General features: G+C 48.4%; 1 protein-coding gene across 1 annotated transcript in view; it reads right to left on the bottom strand.

Annotated features, from left to right (window-relative positions):
* Positions 1-19,660, bottom strand: part of CDK5RAP3 (CDK5 regulatory subunit associated protein 3) — a 33,651-nt gene extending 13,991 nt beyond the window's left edge. The window contains exons 1-10 of the mRNA XM_015412441.1: positions 19,583-19,660; positions 17,505-17,550; positions 16,657-16,788; positions 16,396-16,496; positions 15,117-15,165; positions 12,445-12,623; positions 9,085-9,221; positions 8,270-8,414; positions 4,586-4,708; positions 584-668 (exon numbers count right to left, since the gene is read on the bottom strand). Of these exons, the coding sequence (XP_015267927.1) occupies positions 584-668; positions 4,586-4,708; positions 8,270-8,414; positions 9,085-9,221; positions 12,445-12,623; positions 15,117-15,165; positions 16,396-16,496; positions 16,657-16,788; positions 17,505-17,550; positions 19,583-19,588 (1,003 nt within the window). The 5' untranslated portion in view covers positions 19,589-19,660. The remainder of the gene's footprint in view (positions 1-583; positions 669-4,585; positions 4,709-8,269; positions 8,415-9,084; positions 9,222-12,444; positions 12,624-15,116; positions 15,166-16,395; positions 16,497-16,656; positions 16,789-17,504; positions 17,551-19,582) is intronic.
* Positions 19,661-21,717: the final 2,057 nt, after the last annotated feature.

The following is a 21,717-nucleotide window of genomic DNA, read 5'->3' as shown; positions in this document are numbered from 1 at the left end:
ATGGCCTCTGGGCATGTACAGAATGCATGCCCCTTATCACTGGATAAGGACAGCCAACATGTCTACCATAGAGATTAAAAGGTGGGAATTCTAAGTCAAAAGGTACAGGACCAATCTCTCTCTCTCTCTCTCACTTTAACAAATTAGCAACTGGTAGTGGCCTTACCAGCATCATGAATAGCCCAGACTAGCCCCATTTTATCAGAGACTGGAAGCTAAGCAGGGCTGGCCATGATCAGTACTTGGACAGGAGACCCCTAAGGAAGACTTGGGTTGCCATGCAGAGGAAGGCAATGGCAAACCAACACCCATCGTCTCCTGCCCTGAAAACCCCACCATGGGGTGGACATGAGTCAGTTGCGACTTGATGGCACGCGATGCAATGAGGTGGCCTCAGCACGCCCTTCCGATGGAAGGAGACCGATTCAGCCTTTCCCACTGCCTCGACATCGCTTTCAGTTTATCCATGACTTTTCAACCTCCCCCCTTCCTCCCCAAAATGTCTTTCACCCCACCATGCACCAAGTGTGCACATTCTCCTCTTAGAAACAAGAAGTCGTGGGGTGGGTGGTGGGGGGCTTACCCTCGCTGCCAGCGTCCAGCACCACAATCTGCGCTGTGTCTGCTGCACTCCTGTCTCCCTCGTCTAGGCCGGTGGTACCATTCTCCTGCGGAAAGGGAAACCCAGAACCCTTCAGCGACTGGTGCCTGTATGGATGTCGGCAAGGTAGCGTTAACAGTAGTCCCCAGTATCTCAGTCTTTATTTGAAGTATATAAAGTCCAGACCGTGCATACGCAAAGGAAAATTTTAAAAATAGGTCGTTAACGTGGAGCATTTTACAGGCATTATAACGACATGGCTGCACAAAGGCCTTAGTTTAAGGCAGGGGTAAGTAGTCTTTTCAAGCAAAACCCAGCATCTACCTCTTTCAGTAGTGGGAAGACGGCTGCCAGGTGTGTAAGATCCAGGCTGAGCTCCAGTTTCTCCCTGGGTGCAGGTGCTTTAAAGCCTGGGCATGGCCAGAGGTGTGAGCTTTTTGGCATGAGTCAAAGGGCAAGAGACAACAGGCCCTTTGCCCACTGCTTGAAACCTGTGGCCTTGATGGACCGACCCAGGAGATCTTGTGAGAGAAGCCATGTTGGATCAGGTCAGTGGCCCATCCAGCCCAACACTCTGTCTCACAAAGTGGCCAAAACCCAGGTGCCATGAGGAGGTCCACCAGCAGGGCCAGAACTCCAGAAGCCTTCCCACTGTTGCCTCCCAAGCACCAAGAACACAGAGCATCATTGCCCCAGACATGGTGTTCCATCTATACCTTGTGGCTAATCTCAGACCAGACCAGGATGTTACCTTTACTGTTTGTTCATATCATATTTTGTTTAAATTGGTATTGTTTTGTAAGCCACACCAGGTTCCTCTTGGGGGAAAACAAGGTTACAAGAGCTGGCAGCTCCATTGCCTTCCGCCACGTCAAGCAGCAGGCGGGAAAAAATAATTTGAAAAGAGAGTGTCGACCGTGCTGCAATGTCACTTCTGAGCAAAACCCGGAAATGACAATGGATAGCTCTAGGAATGGCAGAAACTCTATGGTTCTACCATAAAGTTTCTGCCAATTCCTAGAGCCACCTAATGTCATTTCTACGTTTTCCCAGAAGAGGCATCACGTTGCAGATGCTGCTGTCGCCTCCCTCTAAGTTCCTGCCCCTGAAGCTCCAACCAAGTGAGGCATGGCCCAGCAACCCTAAGAAAAGTGAGATAACAAACGCCCTAGATAAACTAATCTGTGAGATGTCAGTCTGCTGGTGGATCGAAAGGAGAGATGAAGGTTGGGCTGGCTATGAAGGAAGCTCCGCTTCAGGTGTGAGGTGGACAGCAGCAGCAACGGCCTCTGTCCTTCAGAGCTGGCAATCTCCCACACCCGCCTCACAGCCTGAGCACAGGCAGTGGTAACAGCTACACACAGTGTTCCCTCTAAGCTGAGTTAGTGTGAGCTAGCTCACAGTTCTCTAGCCTCCAGCTCACACATTTTTGTCTTAGCTCAGGGAGGATGGCACCAGAGCAAACTAGTTTATGCAGTAGCCAAATCGCTCGCTCAAAACTTTAATGCCAGTGGCTCACAAAGTGGAATTTTTGCTCACAAGACTCCACAGCTTAGAGGGAGCAGTACAGCACCAACCACTAGGGTAGGACTGCTGGAACTTGAGTGGGAGCAGAAAGAGCTCTAGTCGATAACACCACCACTCCGTTTTCCCCCTCCCAAGTCCCAGAGCTGTGCTCCAGCAGTCCCACCTGACTCGATTACACCTTTTGGGGGAGCAAGGTAGCTGCTGAAGCAGAAGAGGAGAAGAGATTGGGCTTATACCCCGCCCTTCACTCAGAGTCTCAGAGCAGCTTAACAGTCTCCTTCCCAGGAAAGCAGCTATAGTTTTGGGCTGGAAGGATAAAAGTAAGTGGACAGTGGAAATCTGGCACAGCTATTTGTTTGATTTTATACAGTCAGACATCGCGGCAGCCCTCCGCAAGGAGTCATTGTGGCAAGGAAAATCCGAAGAAATCCGGAAAAGATGGAAGACCTATCTGGAGTGGATATCCAAGAAGGGAAGGGAAGACATTCAGTGGAAGATTCTGACTTTGTGCCCGTGGCTGGAGAGAAAAGACTAAGGACTACACGAAGATAGGGAAGGGAGGAGGGAGGGAAGGGAAGGGGAGAAAAAAATTGTAAGATGCTAAATAATATGGAATGTAAAAGTGATGGATAAAACCAATAAAAATAAATAAATAAATAAATAAATAAAGGCACGCTGAATCAAGAAGTTTTTAAAAAAACACAGTCTCCTTCCCTTCCTCTCCCCACAACAGACACCCTGTGGGACTTCCGGTTTTCGGCGCTCCAGCGATGGCCGCGTCTCTCCGCTCCTCTGAGAGACGTGTGCCATGAATCGGGGACTAGGAGGGAGCGCGATTGTGCGCGCTCCCCCATGGAGCCCATAGGCAATGGGCTCCCAGCAAGGGGGCTTTGGAGAGCCCTACCTCCGGCCGACAGCCGGTACAGGGTACTCTCTGCCCCGAAGGTCCTGCCCTGATTCCCAGTATTGGAGTTGAAGCGACCACCGGGACAAGCGTACGAAGGTTTGGTGATTCTACTCTGCCTAGCGAGATCCCAGGGAGACCTGTTGGATCGTTTTGAAGACGGATGAGTGAGTTTAAGTTAAAGCAAGACATCGGAGCCCTGTTGCGAAGCCCCCACAAGCTAAAGCGGGAAGGGGGAAGGGACGCCCTACCCCCTCAAGTGATCGAAAGAAGCGGGCCGATGGGGGACTGAGCTAACAGTAGCAAAGGATTACAGAAGGACTAGATCAGAGAATTTTTTCAAATATAAGTGTTTACACTAGATCAGAGAAATACAGACCTTTGAGACTTTGGCAACTTTAATCGGTAAATGTAAACTACCCTCCAAGATGGCGATGGAAGGCTTTGAGGGAGGTGGGACCCAAGCTCCTCTCAGGAAGAAAAAAAACCGAGGACTAGGTCAGGTGACCTAGCCATAGACTCGTCCTATGGCTTATAATCGAGTGCCATCTGCTGGCTAAAGTGGGATATTCAATGGAAACGGCTCTAAACGTGGCGGTACTTTTAAAGGGACAGTGTTTACTTCAAGAAGCAGCGAACTTTGGATTATAGTCGAAATTGAGACAGTGTCCAGCTTATAAAGGATGGTTGCAAGCGGATCATAAAGCGATAACAAAGAGTTGACTACACTTGTGCCATAAAGTTTATATGCAAAGTGAACGGTTGGTCTCTTTAATCAGAATGTGTATGAAGCAATAAGTGAGTGAGAGTCCTGGAAAAAGGAAAGCGGTACTAACTGGACAGAGCCTGTTTCTTTAAAGCGGTTCAAGAAAGAAGATTTAACAGAGAAGGAAGAGGATTAACCGATATGACTGTATGGACTGAGAGAATCTTGGCTCCACAACGTCGTGTTAGTGGGGAGGGAGGGAATGCGTAATGGGAGAGGTCAATGTCTTTTAAGGTCTCAATATTTCTTTTAATTAGCTTTGGAATTATTCTCTGTCTAGACAGCAGGCTGGATACTAATTGAAGCGATGATCAAGGAAACTCCTCATGTCGGAAGTTAACTGTTAGGAGTTACAATTTTTTATCATTATAAGCATATGTAACCTACTACACTTGGGCTTTTAGTGCCTTCTTCTCTGTTTCCCATAGTTTGTAGTCTCCCCCACCCTTTTTTCCGTTATAGTTATGTAGTTGTTTTTAGAAATGCAAATTAAAAAAATCCCCTTCGGGGGGGGGGGGCTAAACAAACAAACAAACAACAGACACCCTGTGAAGTATGTGGGGCTGAGAGAGCTCTGAGAAAGAACTGTGACTGGCCCAAGGTCGCCCACCTGGCTTCATGTGGTGGAATGGGGAATCAAGCCCGGTTCCCCAGATTGGAGTCCGCTGCTCTTAACCACTACACCAAACTGAAGTTGCCTCCCCCCCCGGTTTGAATCAAAGGCTCTCTGTGAAACCAGAAGGGAAGCCCTGCAAGGGGCAGGCAGGCAGACAGGGAGGATACCTACCTGCACATTCGACTCCAGAGAAATCCCCCAATCTATCTCTTCGCTAGCTTCTTCAATGGAGATGCCATAATCGACCGTCTCGGGAACCGATACTGACTCTGCTCCAAAGTCGCCCCAGTCAATCTGCAAATGGAAGAAGGGAAAGGTTAACCAGGCCCTTTGAAAATCCAGCATGGTCTCAGCAAAGATAATTTGGGAAGAGTCACTTGAGATCTCCCCTGACTCAGGATGTATTTACATACCTGCCCCCCCCCATTAACAGTGATGATCAGATTTTTAAACCATGTGATCATACATGAAGCAGCCTTATACTGAATCAGACCCTTGGACCATCAAGTTCAGTACTGTCTACTCAGACTGGCAGTGGCTCTCCAGGGTCTCAGGCGGAGGTCTTTCACATCACTGCCTGCCTGGTCCTTTCAACTGGAGGTGCCGGGGATTGAACCTGGGACCTTCCACATGCCAAGTGCCACAGCACCTCTCCATGGCTCTCCAGGGTCTCAGGCGGAGGTCTTTCACATCACTGCCTGCCTGGTCCTTTCAACTGGAGGTGCCGGGGATTGAACCTGGGACCTTCCGCATGCAAGTGCCACAGCACCTCTCCATGGCTCTCCAGAGTCTCAGGCTATGATCCTTCACATCACCTACTGCCTGTTCCTTTCAACTGTAGATGGCCTGGGACTGAACCTGGGACCTTCCGCATGCCAAGCAGATGCTCTGCCACTGAGCCACAGCCCCTCTCCATGGCTCTCCAGGGTCTCGGGCTAAGATCTTTCACTGCACATACTGCCTGTTCCTTTCAACTGTAGATGGCCTGGGACTGAACCTGGGACCTTCCGCATGCCAAGCAGATGCTCTGCCACTGAGCCACAGCCCCTCTCCATGGCTCTCCAGGGTCTCGGGCTAAGATCTTTCACTGCACATACTGCCTGTTCCTTTCAACTGTAGATGGCCTGGCATTGAACCTGGGACCTTCTGCATGCGAAGCAGATGCTCTGCCACTGAGCCACGGCCCATTATGATTACGAGCTCTGACGGATACACAGCCAATGGAGTCAGTCTCTTTTTCTGCAGCGATTAACATGGTAGAAGGATGAAAAATGTTGTGCTGTGGTTATCCTGACTACCAATAGCACCGCCTTGTCACAGAAGTGCTCATGTTTCCATTTTGCAGATGAGGAACACAGAGGCTAAGAGGCCACAGGCTGCATTCCGATACCTCACTCAACGGTGGTATGTTTAAACCACAGCCTGTCTGTAAAACCCAGTTGGTCTGCTGCCTGCCTTCTTTCCCGCCTCCAGGTAGAACAACCAGATTCTATCCCAAGTTCCCTTGTATTTCCAGGCTGATGGCAAAGCCTCACTAGTACCTCTGCAGCCCTCTTGGTACCTGTCAGGGACAAGAAAAGGACAGGAATGTTGGGGAGGGGAGAAGCCGAGGGCAAGTCAGGCCTCATCCTCACTCTTGTCTAAAGTTCATCACTCTCTCTCCCCTTCCCTGTCTAAATGGTTCCCGTCATTACTGAACTTCTTAACTTGGGGGGGGGGGACTCTTCCACAGACCTCCCTCATCTCTCTGGCAAGTTTGATATCTTTTAAATTTCCTGGGGGGACAAGTTGGTGTCTCTGCAGCACCATCCTGCTTGGTGAGTCATCATTCCCTTGTGGGGGAGGCATGGAGAAAAGGCAGGAGGAAGGAACGGCAAAGTTTTTTGTTGCTCTGTGCTTCCCTCTCTGTATGCGGGAAGCTAAGAGAGGCATTGCTACTGATTTCTGCATTCAGACATTAAGACAAATCATGATCAGCACAAACTACAGGTAATGAACTAGGCAGGGGCAAGCCACGGCTGAAACCCCAAATTTAATATCTACAGTCTGTTGGGCTGCCTGCCTCCAGATTGTCACACTGGACCAGAGTTCAACCTAACCACAAGTTTATAAACTGTCATTTACTGAGACATCTGAATGCAGCCAAGCAACAACAACAGAGCTCAAAACTCATCTGGGATCGGAACTCGGGATTTGCCAGTGCGGGGTGGGATGGGGCGGGCACCAGAGCCACAGCGGGCAGGCCGAGGGGGCGAGCTGCAAATGCATGCGAGGGGGCGGGATCGCTTGAGGGGAGGGAGCCTGTGCCAGGCTGCAAAAGGAGCTCCAAAAAGACCGTGGGGGTGGGGGCAGCAGAGGGCAAGCGGCACTTTCCCATCATCCCGGACTATTCCCTTGCCTGTACCCCCCCTTCTCTTTCTGTCTGGGGGGCTGCAAAGAGGGGAGTCTCTTGCCGGGGATGAAGCAAGAAGCCGGAAAGGGAGGCTTCCTGTGCGGGGCGAGGAGGGGACGAGGCCGGCCAGAATGGCGCCCTCATCGAGCCATCACCCTAGGCAGCAGTCTAAAATTTAACAATAACGGGCCAGCCCTGGCAATACAGATCAACGACGACTTCAGCACCCAACGGTCTGAATTTCTCTTGCTTTCTCACCAACACCAATCAGCCACACCAATTCATCCTGCAGCAGGAGGCATTTGCAGTCCCAGTTTATCATGCAGGTGTACAACTAGCATCATTTTAAATGTGCCATCCAACACAAACACAAGGGCTACATAGTTTTTCTAACTATAGCAAATCTGTGGAACCAGCTGCCTGGTGTGTGCCTAGTTCCTCGGGACATGCAAAACTGCTCTTTTTCAGGTGGCCTTTGGGTGAGTATGATATACCAGGTGGCTGGTATGCTTCAGCCATGCCTTCACCACCCACGCACCCTACCCTGCTTGACAGCAGATAGATTTTAATGGGGGTGTATTTTGAATTGTTTCATATTTTTAGTTTATTTATTGTATCTTTTGTATCGTTTCTATCCGTTTATTTTATGTGCTGTTAGCCACCCTGTATCCTGTTCAGGGGAGAAGGAGTGGAACAGAAGTTTGGTAAATAATCATAATCATAATAATATCGGATTGGTAGACACAAGGCAGACAGTTTGTGGACCAGGGACCTTCAATAAATGCCAAGATAAAGATCGGAGATCACCATATGCGGACTGGCCGCAGTCACGAGGGCACTGGGTCCTGCTCCCTACCTGCATAATCGCTGTCTCACCAACACAATGCCAATGTGTATAGGCAACGTACACACTTATGGTTCCTCCCCGTGATTTCCACGGTGGTCTCCCATCCAAGCGCGCTGTCTCACCAACACAATGCCAATGTGTGTAGGAAACGTACACACTTATGGTTCCTCCCTGTGATTTCCAGGCTCAGGCAAGTCTGGGCTATTTAAGCTGATCCATCACAGTATACAATCCAAAAAAACCGCCACATCCTTCACAAGCAGGGAGAGCAAACGCCCTTTCCTGTGTGGTTTCTGCATGTCTAAATGAAGAAAGTGGTCAAAATCGTCGTTTGTTTCTGAAACTTAAGAACGCCCGACCTCTTGCTATTCCTCCCTGTGTAGTGCCATGCTCAAGAGCCGTTGGTGTCGAGCTCATTCCCACTCTACGCTCAGTGATAAAACATGGGAACAGATGGTGCGCAGAGGGGCCTGTATTCGTTTGCCATCCTAAACAAGAACTGGGCTGACCCTTGGCTTGGATGAAGCCCTGAATGAATCCACCACCGCCCCACCGCATACAAATAATTGACATCTCTGAACACCCATTTCAAACTCTTTCACAGAAGCAGACGTACTGCCTCCGGCTCTATCGACTCCTTTGCTTCCTCCATCTCGGGCCGTTCCACCGAGGTTGGCTTGACCCCCCGTCTCCACTCGTAGATGGTGGTGTTGCCCCGAATCTGCATGTGCCTCAGTAATGGGACTACCTGTTCTGTGGAACTGGAACACAAAGGACAAGACCCAAAATTAGCATGCAGAGGTTGGGCATCGAGAGGCGAAGAAGAAGAAGAAGAGGAGGAGGAGGAGGAGATTGGATTTATACCCCGCCCTCCACTACCCAAAGGAGTCTCAGAGCAGCTTACAAACTCCTTTCCCTTCCCCTCCCCGCAACAGATACCCTGTGAGGTAGGCGGGGCTGAGAGAACTCTTTTCAGAACTGTCCTTGAGAGAACAGCTCTGACAGAACTATGGCTTGCCCAAGGTCATCCAGCAGCCGCAGGTGGAGGAATGGGGAATCAAACCCGGTTCTCCCAGATTAGAGTCCGCGCACTTAACCACTATACCAAACTGGCTTTAGCTCAAAACCTCCTGACTGACTACAGATAATCTATTCCTTCCTGGGCAGAGAGCTACACTTACCGACCCAAAGCAGGTAGAAACAGGCTGACCGCCCTGTTCACTGGCCCCTCTCTCTGGATCTCCTATGACATTCTAACACACAAATTTGCCACGGAAAGCTTTTCTTACCGTACCCCTCCTCCCCAAAGCCTCTCTTGCTTAATGCTTGTTGGTGTATCCATACTACATCAGCTGCTTTATCAGCTCCATCAGGTGAGGAATCTATGTAGACAAAAAGGGCTACTGCAGCGGGACGTTAACAGCCACCTACCTCTCACACACAAACTGCACACAGGCCTGGTAGAGGTTGATGGCTTCCAGGAGCCCCCCGGCACCAGCCCCGATCTCATCCAGTTGCGACGGCAAGTCTTTCACCAAAGCCAGAAGCTCCCGCCGCACGTTATCGCCCTGCAAAGACAGGCAGGGCGCAGTAGAATCACCCGTGACTCTGTCCAAGAGAAGGTCTACTCAAGCCCTTAGGATTGTTTCACACGGGCAGCTGTGCTACTCTGTAGTAGCAGCAGCACAAAATCTGAATCCAGGTAGCACCTTAAAAGACCAACCAAATTTCCCTGGGTATAAGGTTTTGTGAGTCTGATGAAGGGAGTTTTGAACATTTGGCTGGTCTCTAAGGTGCTACTGGACGCGAATTCTGCCCAAGTCCTTAAGGTAATTCCAGAGGGGTACCCAAGTTAATATACCGTAGCAAACAGACCTGTTTAATCAACCCCGTATGTAGATTTTGGAACTCTCTGCCGAAACTGTACATTTCTGGAATATTCCCCCCCCCCCGAACACATACCTGAGGCTTCCTATCAGATAAACTGGAAACCAAATATTAATTATGAAAAAGTATGAGCATCTAGTGAAGTAACACAAGAAAATGAGTTATAGGCTGCGGTCACACATGCTAAATAATCCGCTTTCAATCCACTTTCAGTGCGCATTCCAATTGGATTTTTACTGTGTGAACTGGCAAAACCCAGCTGGAAGGTGGATTGAAAGTGGATTATTTAGTGTGTGTGACTGCAGCCATAAATTAGGTGCGCAGAAACCACTGTTAACTTGGTTAATTTAGAAAACAAACCCAGAAGAAACTACTTGCTAACGTACAAGATCCCTGAGAGGGTGTGGAGGGAGAGCAGTTCTTCTCCTTGAGGAAAATTGAACAGTTTCTTCATTAGACCTGCAGTCAGAGGGAGCCTGGCAGATTCAGTGTTTAGACTGAAATCCAGTTATGCAGAGCCAGAGAAATGAACCAAAGGCATTCATATAAAAATGCATGACAGTCCTTTAAAGAAGTTAATACAGGCCCTGACTTGGAGAGCCCAGGCAAGCCCGATCTCGTCAGAAGCTAAGCAGTGTCAGTCCTTGCTAGTACTTGGATGGGTGACCTCCAAAGAATACCAGGGCCGGGAGGCAGAGGCAGGTTATTGAGCTACTTCTCTGAACGTCCTCCGTGCCCTAGTAGGAGATGCCAGAGGCCGCCATGACTTCCAGGCACGGGCACACACACACACACAAATGCAAAAAACCTCAAAAGAACAAAAAAAGAAGTTGATACAGCAGACTGCACGGCACACACCTTGTCTGAAAATTGGTCAGTGTTTAATTCAGATACTGTCAGTCGTCACTTGGAAATTTAAGCAAACATAAGAGGGCTAACCTCAGCACTGCAATAAAAGTGCCATCAGCACTGCTATAGAAAAGATTAAAGGGATTTCTCCTTTAACTTTCCCCCCAATCCTGAAAAGATATGTATTTGTACTTTCAGGAAAAGATTTTTGGGAGTGGGGGAGAATCAACTAGAAGAAAAAGAAGATATTGGATTTATACCCCTACCCAAAGGAGTCTCAGAGCGGCTTACAATCTCCTTTCCCTTCCCCTCCCCACAACAGACACCCTGTGAGGTAGGTGGGGCTGAGAGAGCTTTTCCGAGAACTGCTCCTGAGAGAACAGCTCCGAGAGAACTGTGGCTGACCCAAGGTCACACCAGCAGCTGCATGTGGAGGAGGAGTGCGGAATCAAACACGGTTCTGCCAGATTAAAGTCCACAGTCCTAACCACTACACCAAACTGGCTCGAACTACATGGAAGAGAAAGAGCAAACATCATTCAGTTTAATGCTCTGTACAGATACCTTGCATGGTTGCATCTCCCAAGCAGCATGATCTGTTTTTATCCTTTCTTATGTGGTGTGCACACTCTGGCTATACGTTCTGCTCTGATCGTTACTGGATACTGTGATGCGCCCTAGATTAATTCCTATTTTTACAGCCCGCGCAACTAATTCCCTTCCCCTTGGAGACCTGCCAAAGCCTTGAGTTATAATACATTTTCCAAAAATGGTTTAGAACTTTGATGACCTAAGCTGGCTTTTGCCGCAGGGAAAAGGGGCAGGTTTTTAATACCTGACCATACTATGCACAGATATATAACTACAGTCCAGGAACCAACATACCCATGGGACCAACTCTCCTTACGCTCAGGAGACCAACATCTACTGGAAGTCCCAGGACTGAAGAGTGTCCGGCTGTCCTCAACTCTCTGGAACTCTCTGCCTGCTAACATCACGGCCCTGCAGGATCTGTTACAATTCCACAGGGCTTGCAAGGCAGAGATCTTCTGCCAAGCACACGGTTGAGGACAGCAACGGGTTTTTTTAATGGTTTTTAACGGTTCTTAGCGGTTTTAACATCTAGCCAGCTTTTAATTGCTTTCCACTCCCTTTCCCCCAGGCTGATGTAAATTGAGGGGGTCAGGAATTTATATTACGGCACCCTCTAGATGTTTGGTTTTACGGATTGGGTTTTTAGACTGTGTGTGCTGTATTTATACGTGCTTTTATGGATTTTGTTGTGCGCCACCCTGAGACTGCTTGTGGGGAGGGCGGTATAGAAGTCTAATGAAATAAATAAATAAATAAATAAATGAAAGGCCAGGTTGCAAAGAGTGGGAAAAGACTCTGCAGGCCTCATCCACCCATCCAAATTGGGCTTTGCTACAAGGAGCTGCGGTGGCTCAAGTGGTTAAGACGCTGAACTGCAGGCTGTGGAAGGTCAGTAGTTCAGCAGTTCGAGACCAGAGTTGCCGCATGACGGAGTGAGCTCCCGTCTCTAGTTCCAGCTCCTGCCAACCTAGCAGTTCCAAAGCAAGAAATTGCAAGTAGATAAATAGATACCACTTCGGTGGGAAGGTAACAGCGTTCTGTGCGCCTTGGTGTTTAGTCATGCCAGCCACATGACCACGGAAACGTATTTGGATAGTGCTGGCTCTTCGGCTTTGAAACGGAGATGAGCACCGCAACCCTAGAGTCGGACTCGACTGGCTTTCGAGCAATGGAACCTTTACCTTTACCTTACAAGAGAAGACCAGCTGCAGAGCGTTCGCATCCTGCCACCCGGGGGCTGGGGTGAGGGAGGCAGCAGCATTAACATAAGAGAAAAGCCAATGTTGGATCAGGCCAATGGCCCATCTAGTCCAACACTCTGTCACACAGTGGCCAAAAATACCAGGTGCCATCAGGAGGTCCAGCAGTGGGGCCAGGACACTAGAAGCCCTCCTACTGTTGCCCCCCCCCCCAGCACCAAGAATACAGTGCATCCCTTGCCCCAGACTGAGAGTTCCATACCGTGATGCCATACTGCTTGCAGGAACTGTAAAAACGCTCCCTCATCTCGGCAGCTGCTAACTGGTACTCCTCCTCCTTGCGGCTGTACTCCTGTTGCAGCTGCTGGCACTTGCCGATCTGCTTCTTGAGGGAGGGGACCTCGTAGCTGATGTTCCGCACCAGGAGGCTGGCCAGTTCCGCTGGGAGGAAAGACACGGGGGAGTTAATCTGTGTGCTCGGCTACCTTTCGGCTAACCCTCGCCTCGCCTCGTACAGAATTGCCCCGCTATATTGTAACAGACAAGCTGTATTTACCGTGCACGGACACGTTGGAATTGTTTGCTGTCTCTAGGAGAGGTTGGATCCGGACTAACCTTTCCACTCGTGCTGGGCACTTCCGTCACTGGAACAGAATGTTCCTGCCTCTCCCCTTGCACTGCAGCCCACAGGTCTCCACCAAATGCTGCTCCTGGGGGATGGGAGACCCTCAGGAACAGCATGGGAAGCAAACTGGCGGTCAGCAGGAGGAGGAGGGAATTAGTGGAAATTACCCTGCCCCTTCCGTTAGCAGAAATTTTAGTTCAGATCTAGCCTATTGGCTAATGCAAACGATTCAGTTTTTGCTTTAGCAAAGTTTGTCTGAAAGATACAAACAATCACATTTAAAATGTTCTTAAGCCTTTCTGATAAAGCAGTGAGGTTAAACACAAGCAGGCCAAATGGCTCGAGCTATCTACTCTTTCCTAACATTGTAGAATACACGGAAAAGAACTTGGTTATATTTACAAGAACATCTATTCCAGCCATAATAAAGAGTGCAATTTCAAGAAGGCCTAAGCATAAATATACATTCACATTAACGGCAAGACCCATATCATATAAATTCCAATCACGCTATAATGGAAACCACAGTAAATCTCATATACATTTCTTCAGAGAAAAGAAGGAATAGACTGCTGTGCCATCAATAACATGCTTCTTTAAAGATAGTCAATGGTTGTCATTTTTGGCTGTAATATACAAGCTTTAAAGTGTTTCTGTAGATAACACAGACAAAAGGTTTTGTGCTTCTTCCTTTCAAGTAGTCACTTGCTTTCAAGTAGCAATAATCCATCAATGGGATTTGCTAGCCTAAATACCACCATTTCACCAAGGTTTCTTCACAGATGGACAAGCACCACATACACCATGAGATCATCTTTACATTTCACAGACAGCACTCATGTCTTCATAAAGATTTCCATACATTTCCTAACATTGGCATTCAAAATGAGAAACTAGTTAGAGTCCTTTCCTGCTGTCTCTAGACTCCTGTAAGACATCCCAAGTGTGCTCCTCCCCCCCAAACAAGGCTCGCTCTTCCCCTCCCGTACAGGGCTCTCAGCTTCCTGTTTGGCAATCGATCACATGACAACCTCCAACAGAAGTTCCATCTAGACACTCCTGTGGTGTTGGATTTGGTCTCAGGCTCTAAGAGCAACCCTGTGCAATGCACCCCCTCCTGTGTAACTGCATCATTCATGCACCCCCCGAAGCAATGTGGGACTGCACCCACAGGGTTATAGTTCCTGCAGGTGCACATGACACCCGATAACCAGCAGAGGGGAAGAAGGGACAGGGGCTTATGGAAAACTAGCAGCACACAGATCCATAGGGAACAGCAGAGTGCTCTGAAAACTCTGTTAAGAATTAAAAGTTTGCAGAGAGTCAGACTGTGGAGATGGAAGAATGCAACGGAGATACAGGAGAGCGACAAGAGGTGAGCTTGCGTAGACCGATAAAGGGCAAGGGGGCGTGAAAAAAGGAGACACAGAAGACTGATCTACGTATTCTGTGTGGCCTTACCCCAGAACTTGGCTGCAGTCACTAAACAGTGGCTTGCCATGTGAACCTTTCCCACATATGAAGACTTCCCACACCTGTGATAGGTGCCTCAAGTAGGGGTGTCGAACTCACTTGTTATGAGGGTCGGATCTGACATAAATGAGACCTTGTTGGTCCGGGCCATGTGTGTCATAAAATGTAATGCCAAGTAGCAGAGATAGAAACTTTATAAAGGACACAGACACAATGAAATACTTTTTAAACTTTAAATAAAACATGCTTAGAACACTAGCACTATTGCAATATTTTGTCTATTTAACAGTCTCTGATAACTGACACCTCTTGCTCTGAGTTATTGCAGCAGCAAAACTAGAAAAGGAAGCAGGAAACAGCTAGGCCTTGCAGGCCGGATTGCAGCCCTCTGAAGGCCTGATCCAGCCCCTGGGCCGCATATTTGACACCCCAGCCTTAAGGAATGTAAGCAACCTAGAGGATACCACTAGTTCACCATTTGGAAGCAGTTTTCCATGACCACCACTGATCCTCCTTCCCATTTATGTGTCTGTGTTTTGTTGTAATATATATGTGTATTAAATCTATTTTAGTGTCTTGACTGTTTGCCACCTTGGGGGCCCTGAACTGGGAGCAAGAGTGGCATAAAATTGTTTACATTTTAAAAAATGATGCAAATGGTGATATTAAATAATAATACTGGGCAAGGAGTATTTGGAACTGGGTTTTGGAACTGAAACAGCTTCAGCTGCAGAATTCACAGGGTCCTCCTTGCAAAAAACCTCTGTGAGAAACAAGTTGATTCTATTTCACTATTCTAATGGCATGTCTCCCCCATCACTTGCGGAGTGACTTACCTAAGTAAGTGTTATCTTTTTCATAAAGTGACACAATTTCTTGCCAGTCCTGCAAAAAGAGATAGAGATGATGAGAATACCACAGGGGGTCAAGCAATGCACGGCTCTATATTCCCTACCCCTGTAGGTTAGGAGACCAGAATGCAGCCCGGCCAGACAATGACACAGAGCCAGTATCCCAGAAGGTTCTGCATCCCTAGCCCATACTCTGAAATCTCAGAATTTAAAAAATCCAACAACACACGATAAAGAAGTAATGATCAAGTATTCAAGTAATAAATACCATAGAGTTTGGGGGGGGGAATCTGAGTGCATCGTGCTGATGTCAGGTCCGGGTTTTCACCCAGGCATGACATCAATGTGTAGGATGATGTCACTTCCACCCCCTACAATTTCTCCCACCAGCCCAGACACAAAAGCCGGTGGGAGGGCCAGACCACCGAGGGGCAATGCTCCCTCCAAGCTGTGGAGTCTTGTGAGCAAAAATTCTACTTTGTCAGCGACTGGCATTAAAGTCATGAGTGAGCGATTTGGCTGCTGCATCAACTAGTTTGCTCTGGAGCCACCCTTCCTGAGCTAAGACAAATATATGTGAACTGGAGGCTAAAAAACTGTGAGCTAGCTCACACTGACTCAGCTTAGAGGGAACACTGCTGGGGGTTGCCCACTCAAAGCAATGTGAAACATGGGAGGTGTCCCTATTTGTGATGGACACAGCCTCCAGTTCCACCCATCAGACATCATAGTAAATCCCACCTCACAGGGAGTCTATTGTGGGGAGAGGAGGAGAAAGGGATTCTAAGATGTTCTGAGACTTCTTCACCCAAAGAGTGAAGAGCTGCTCTAAGACTTCTTCACCCAAAGAGTGATTAACACATGGAATTCACTGCCACAGGAGGTGGTGGCGGCTACAAGAATGGACAGCTTCAAGAGGGAATTAGATAAACATATGGAGCAGAGGTCCATTGGTGGCTATTAGCCACAAGGTATAGATAGGAACTCTCAGTCTGGGGCAAGTGTTGCTTTGTATTCTTGGTGCTTGTGGGGCCACAGTGGGAGGGCTTTTAGTGTCCTGGCCCTACTGCTGGACCTCCTGATGGCACCTGGTATTTTTGGCCAGTGTGACAGAGTGTTGGACTAGATGGGCCTTTGGCCTGATCCAACATTGGCTTCTCTTATGTTCTTATGAGACTCCAAGTGAAAGGCAGAATATAAATCCAATCTCCTCCTCCTCCTCCTTCTCCTGGCCATCACACTCTTTTTTTCCACAGTCACTCACCTTCATCCGCTGAGAAGAGTAACGTCCAAATATGTTTTTAGTGGAGGCCTCTGTCCCTTTAAGGATCTCCACAATCCTCAAGCAGTGAAAATAGTGAATATCTGGAATCAGAGAGAGGGATAACTGTTAGATTCTGATCAGCCACGTGTGGATCCCATTCTCTCTGTCTAAAATGGGAAGATCCCAGGTGTTTGGTGAGCTTGGAACCTAGAAACCCAATTTGGAACGTTTCCTCCTCGACAAGACTCCACACAGACTTACAGGAACCAGCAAGAAGTCTTTTGATCTCTTCATTCTCTGGCATGTCTTGGATGGCCACGGCAATCTTCTCTCGAACAGTGCGGACTTGGACCTGCCATTTCAGGCTGCAGTGTCGCCTGTCTACCAGCCAGTCTGCAGAAGGAAAAAGCAGTCATGTTAAAACATGGTGCCAGGGAGGTAAACTTCCTATCCCAAGCAATATTTACAATGCAAGGGGGAGGCAATCGATTTTTTTCACAATAAGGGGCACCTGGAGTACTGTGTCCAGTTTTGGGCACCACATTTTAGGAAGGATGTTGACAAGCTCGAGCGTGTCCAGAGGAGGGCAACCAGAATGGTGAGAGGGTTGGAATCCAAGTCTTACGAGGAAAGGCTGAAAGGGTTGGGTATGTTTAGCCTGGGAAAGAGAAGGCTTAGAGGGGACATGATTGCAGTCTTCAAATATTTGAAGGGCTGTCATGTAGAAGATGGAGCGGATCTATTCTCTCTTGCTCCGGATTGCAAGACTAGATCTAATGGGTGGAAATTACAAGGGAGTCGTTACCGGCTAAATATTAGGAGAAACTTCCTAACTGTAAGAGTGGTTGAGCAGTGGAACAGACTGCCTCGGGAGGTGCTCCTTCGCTGAACGTTTTCAAACGGAGGCTGGACGACCATCTTTCAAGTATGTTGTAGGGCTATCTTTCGGCTGTGCTCCTGCAGAGTGCAGGGGGTTGGACTAGATGACCTGCAAGATCCCTTCCAACTCTAACATTCTATGATTCTTTGAAAAAGTCTACTTTTAAAATAAGTGGCATAACCACCCTTCATTTTTCCAGCTGGCAAGGAAAACCAAGAAAGGTACACACCAAGCAGCTTGCTCGTCTGTATGTCAATCGGCAAATTCTGATGGTCCTGTTGAAAAAGAAATTATGCTGTAGAATAAAGAGAGAATGACTGCCTCCCTCCACTGCCCCCCCATATTACAATCCAATGAAATGATTTATCAGACTGATTTGCTGTATTCCCATAAGATCACAGAGAGCCAGAGACGGTTGCATGATTAAGGTCACAGCCCAACAACCTTTCACAGTAAGGCAAAATAAAACCCAGGGATACCTTAAATACAAACTATATTCATTTCAATATGAGCTTTCATGAGTTACAGCCCGCTCACGGAAATAAATACATTTTATTAGTCTTTGCCACTGGACGGCTACCCCTTTGCAACCAGAGTAAAACATCAATTAAAATACAAAATTAAACTAAAACTATTATATATCTGCTAAGTGCTGGCTTCAGTCATGAAAGAGACAAGGCAAGGTCTGCCAGAAGGAACACTGTTAAATATTTGTCTACATTCAACCACAGAAAGATGAGAACATTTAATATATTACTTGGCGAATCTGAGGGATTGACACCCCAGAATGGAGGCAAAACTTCTGGTATGCAGTGCCCTGAAATAGGTGAATTTAGTCATGTTCACCAGCACATGTAAACAATTCTCCATGGCAGACATGTCCCGTGTTCTGTAGTATCAGGAAGGGAGCCGCTCTGGATATGCACATTTAGGGAGCTGTGACTGTCCATGCTCACTGTAAGTTTACAAACATATTTCCACTGCAAGTCAGTCACCAGTGTGAAGTATTAGTTAGCGTTGGAAGTAGGATCTAGAAGTCCCAGGTTTCAGTCCCCCAATGGATGGAAGCTCACTGGGTGACCTCCAGCCATTCTTTGGGTCTCCACTGGGGAAGAAAAGGAGGGTATCGAAATCCATACAAATATTCATCCTATACATCTGATGAAGCAAGCTCTGACTCACAGAACCTGCAATAAAGCTTGTTAGCCTTTACCCTAGGGTTACCAGGTCCCCCCTAGCCACCGGCAGGGGAAGGGGAGGTAGGGTTGCCACATCCAGGTTGGGAAAGTACTGGAGGTTTGCTGAAGGAACCCAGGGAGAACAGAGACGTCAGCGGGGCACAGTGTCCTCCCAAGCATCCACTTTCTCTAGGGGAACTGATCTCTGGAGTCTGGAGATGAGCTGTAATTCTGGGGGATCCCCACATCCCACCTGGAGGCTGGCATCCCTACTTTTAACCTGCCACTGGACTCCTATTTTTACTCTTTCTGAAGTGGCTTGAGACAGGACACAACTCTGCAGCCTCTGAAGTCACTTTTGAAAGGGGCATCTCTGAGCTGGGGCCAGGGTTGCCAACCTCCAGGTGGTAGCTGGAGATCTCCCACTATTACAACTTATCCCCAGGCAACAGAGACTGGCTCACTTAGAGAAAATGGCTGCTTTGGAAGGTGCTCTATAGCAACATACCCCATTTTAGTCCCTCCCTTTTCCAAATCCCACCCTCCTCAGGCTCCATATCTCCAGGTATTTCCCAATCCAGAGCTAGCAACCCTAGCTGGTGCAGAGTGCAGCAATTAGCACGTGCCTAGAGGCACCTTCTTTTCCCTCGTGCCCTTCTCCAAAACCACTGCCAGACCCAGGACAGGCCTAGCGATGGGCTGAAGGGCTTCCAAGTAGAGTGGCCAGCTCTAAGCTGGGAAATACCTAGGGTTGGAGCCTGAGGAGGGCAGGGCTGGGGGCATAATGCCATAGAGTCCCACTTCCAGAGGGGCCATTTTATCCTGGGGAAGTGATCTATGTCACGTCGAGATCAGTTGTAATAGCAGATCTCCAGCCACCACCTGGAGGCTGGCAACCCTACTTCCAAGGCAATGGGTTTCAGAAAATTAAGGGCTGGGGAGTTGGGGTGTCGTGTGTGTGCGTGTTCTGCAGAAGGGAATCTCCTAGAAAGTGAAGAGACAGGAAGCCTCTGGCGTAGGAGAGGGAAAGGCATCCTAGTAACCAAAAGGCGAGGGATATTGCCTAGCAACGCAAAGGGTCCACACCCTCCCACCGCCTCCCCTCTCATTTTTAAATAAGCTCGCCCACCTGCATGGTCTCTACCGCGTCCGGCAGCAAAAAGAACGCATCACCACTTTCAGGTCCCGCCCCCTCTCAAAATCAGCCAGTCACCGGAAACGCAGGTTTGAGGACGTCTCGCCGCAGCCATTGAGGAACAGACTGTGCTCTGCCCAATGCACACCCGTTTTACAGAGCTCCGAGGAAAGCCACGTATTCCGTTTTCTAATTGGCCGGCGGGTACTCGCTAGTGAGAGAGGGAGAGGGTGGGCTAAGCCACTACCCCCTAAGCGGCGGGGCTAAGGAGAAGCGATGAGGAAAGGTAGTGGCGACGACTGGCCAGTGGGTGGCGCTCAAAAGCTGCAGGCGCAGGATTTTCACTCGTACTTTCGGTACGCGGGAGTAGGAATCTCCACGTACAAGTGCTTTCTTGAGAGAAAGCCACATGGGCTAAAGATGGGACATTTCTGAGTAGACCTGATTAAGACTGATCCCATAAAATTGCTCCAGTAAGGGTAGTTTACTTGTTTACTTTATTTATAGTCCGCCCTTCCCACTTGGTCACAAGGCAGGCTGTGGAAGGTCAGTAGTTCAGCAGTTTGAGACCCGGGTGCTGCATGATGGAGTGAGCTCCCATCTCTAGTTCCAGCTCCTGCCAACCTAGCAGTTCGAAAGCAAGAAATTGCAAGGAGATAAATAGGTACCACTTTGGTGGGAAGGTAACAGCGTGAGCACCGCAACCCTAGAGTCGGATTCGACTGGCTTTCGAGCAAGGGAACCTTTACCTTTACCTCTTTAAGGGTAGTTTACTTGTTTACCTTGTTTATAGTCCGCCCTTCCCACTTAGTCACAAGGCGGATTACACAGAGTCAGTACAATGGACGATGTTGGGTTGATGCAGGCATGAAATTAAAAGATGCCTGCTCCTTGGGAGGAAAGCAATGGCAAACCTAGACAGCATAATAAAAAGCAGAGACATCACCCTGCCAGCAAAAGTCGGTATGGTCAAAGCAAGGGTATTCCCAGTAAGACTGCGAGAGTTGGACTATAAGGAAGGCCCAGCGCCAAAGAAGAGATGCTTTTGAATTATGGTGCTGGAGAACACTCTTGAGAGTCCCTTGGACTGCAAGGAGAAGATCAAATCAGTCAATCCTAAAGGAAATCAACCCTGACTGTTCCCTGGAAGGCCAGATACTGAAGCTGAAGCTCAAATACTTCGGCCACCAAATGAGAAGGGAGGACTTACTGGAGAAGACCCTGATGCTGGAAAAAACTGAAGGTAAAAGAAGAAGGGGATGGCAAAGGATGAGATGGTTAGACAGTGTTATCGATGCAGCGAACATGAAGTTCCGGGGGACGACGGAGGATGGGAGGGCCTGGCGTGATGTGGTCCATGGGGGTCGCGAAGAGTCGGACTCGAAGGTGCAACTGCACAACAACAACAGGGTTTACAGGTCTGGGTTGTAAAATACCTAGCCATTTGGGGTGTGAAGCTGCCTGAAGAGGGCAGTGTTTGGGGGAGGGGAGGGACTTCAGTGAGGTATATTGCCATAGGATCCACATTCCAAAGTAGACGTTTTCTCCAGGTGAAGTGATCTCTGTCAACTGGAGATCAGTTGTAATAGTGAGAGTGCTCCAGCCACCACCTTGAGGTTGGCAACCCTTGGTGGATGGGATACTGACTAAACAATGCAATAGGATTTGGCTTGTAGGACCAACTAGAAGTGTAAAAACAGAACTGGAGGAAAGCATTAACATGACACGCTAAATGATGCAGAATTCCATAGTAGGATCCTAGTGTGTGTGATCGCATTCCCTGATATTCCAGTCCATCCCATTCTGCTGCTAATCCTTGCTGGGAAAGATTGGGGATGGCAAATGATGAGATGGTTAGACAGTGTCATAGATGTAATTAACATGAACTTGAGCAAACTTCAGAGGACGGCGGAAGACAGGAGGACCTGGCGTGATCTGGTCCATGGGGTCGCGAAGAGTCGGACTCGACTGTGCAACTGAACAACAAAAATAAGATACACCAGTGTAACACAGTGTAACGTAGTATCTGTGCTTGGTTTTTAGTGTGGCAGTAGTTAATAGTCAGACGTTAAGCCGTACGCCACAAACCAGGGGAAATCTGTGCAGCGCTAGGCACCAGGGTAAACAAA

This window comes from Gekko japonicus, unplaced genomic scaffold (genome assembly GCF_001447785.1).
Source record: "Gekko japonicus isolate JY-2015 unplaced genomic scaffold, Gekko_japonicus_V1.1 scaffold8, whole genome shotgun sequence".
Taxonomy (NCBI): domain Eukaryota; kingdom Metazoa; phylum Chordata; class Lepidosauria; order Squamata; family Gekkonidae; genus Gekko; species Gekko japonicus.
The sequence above is the reverse complement of the archived record's forward strand: the minus strand, read 5'-3'. Positions and strand labels throughout refer to the sequence as shown.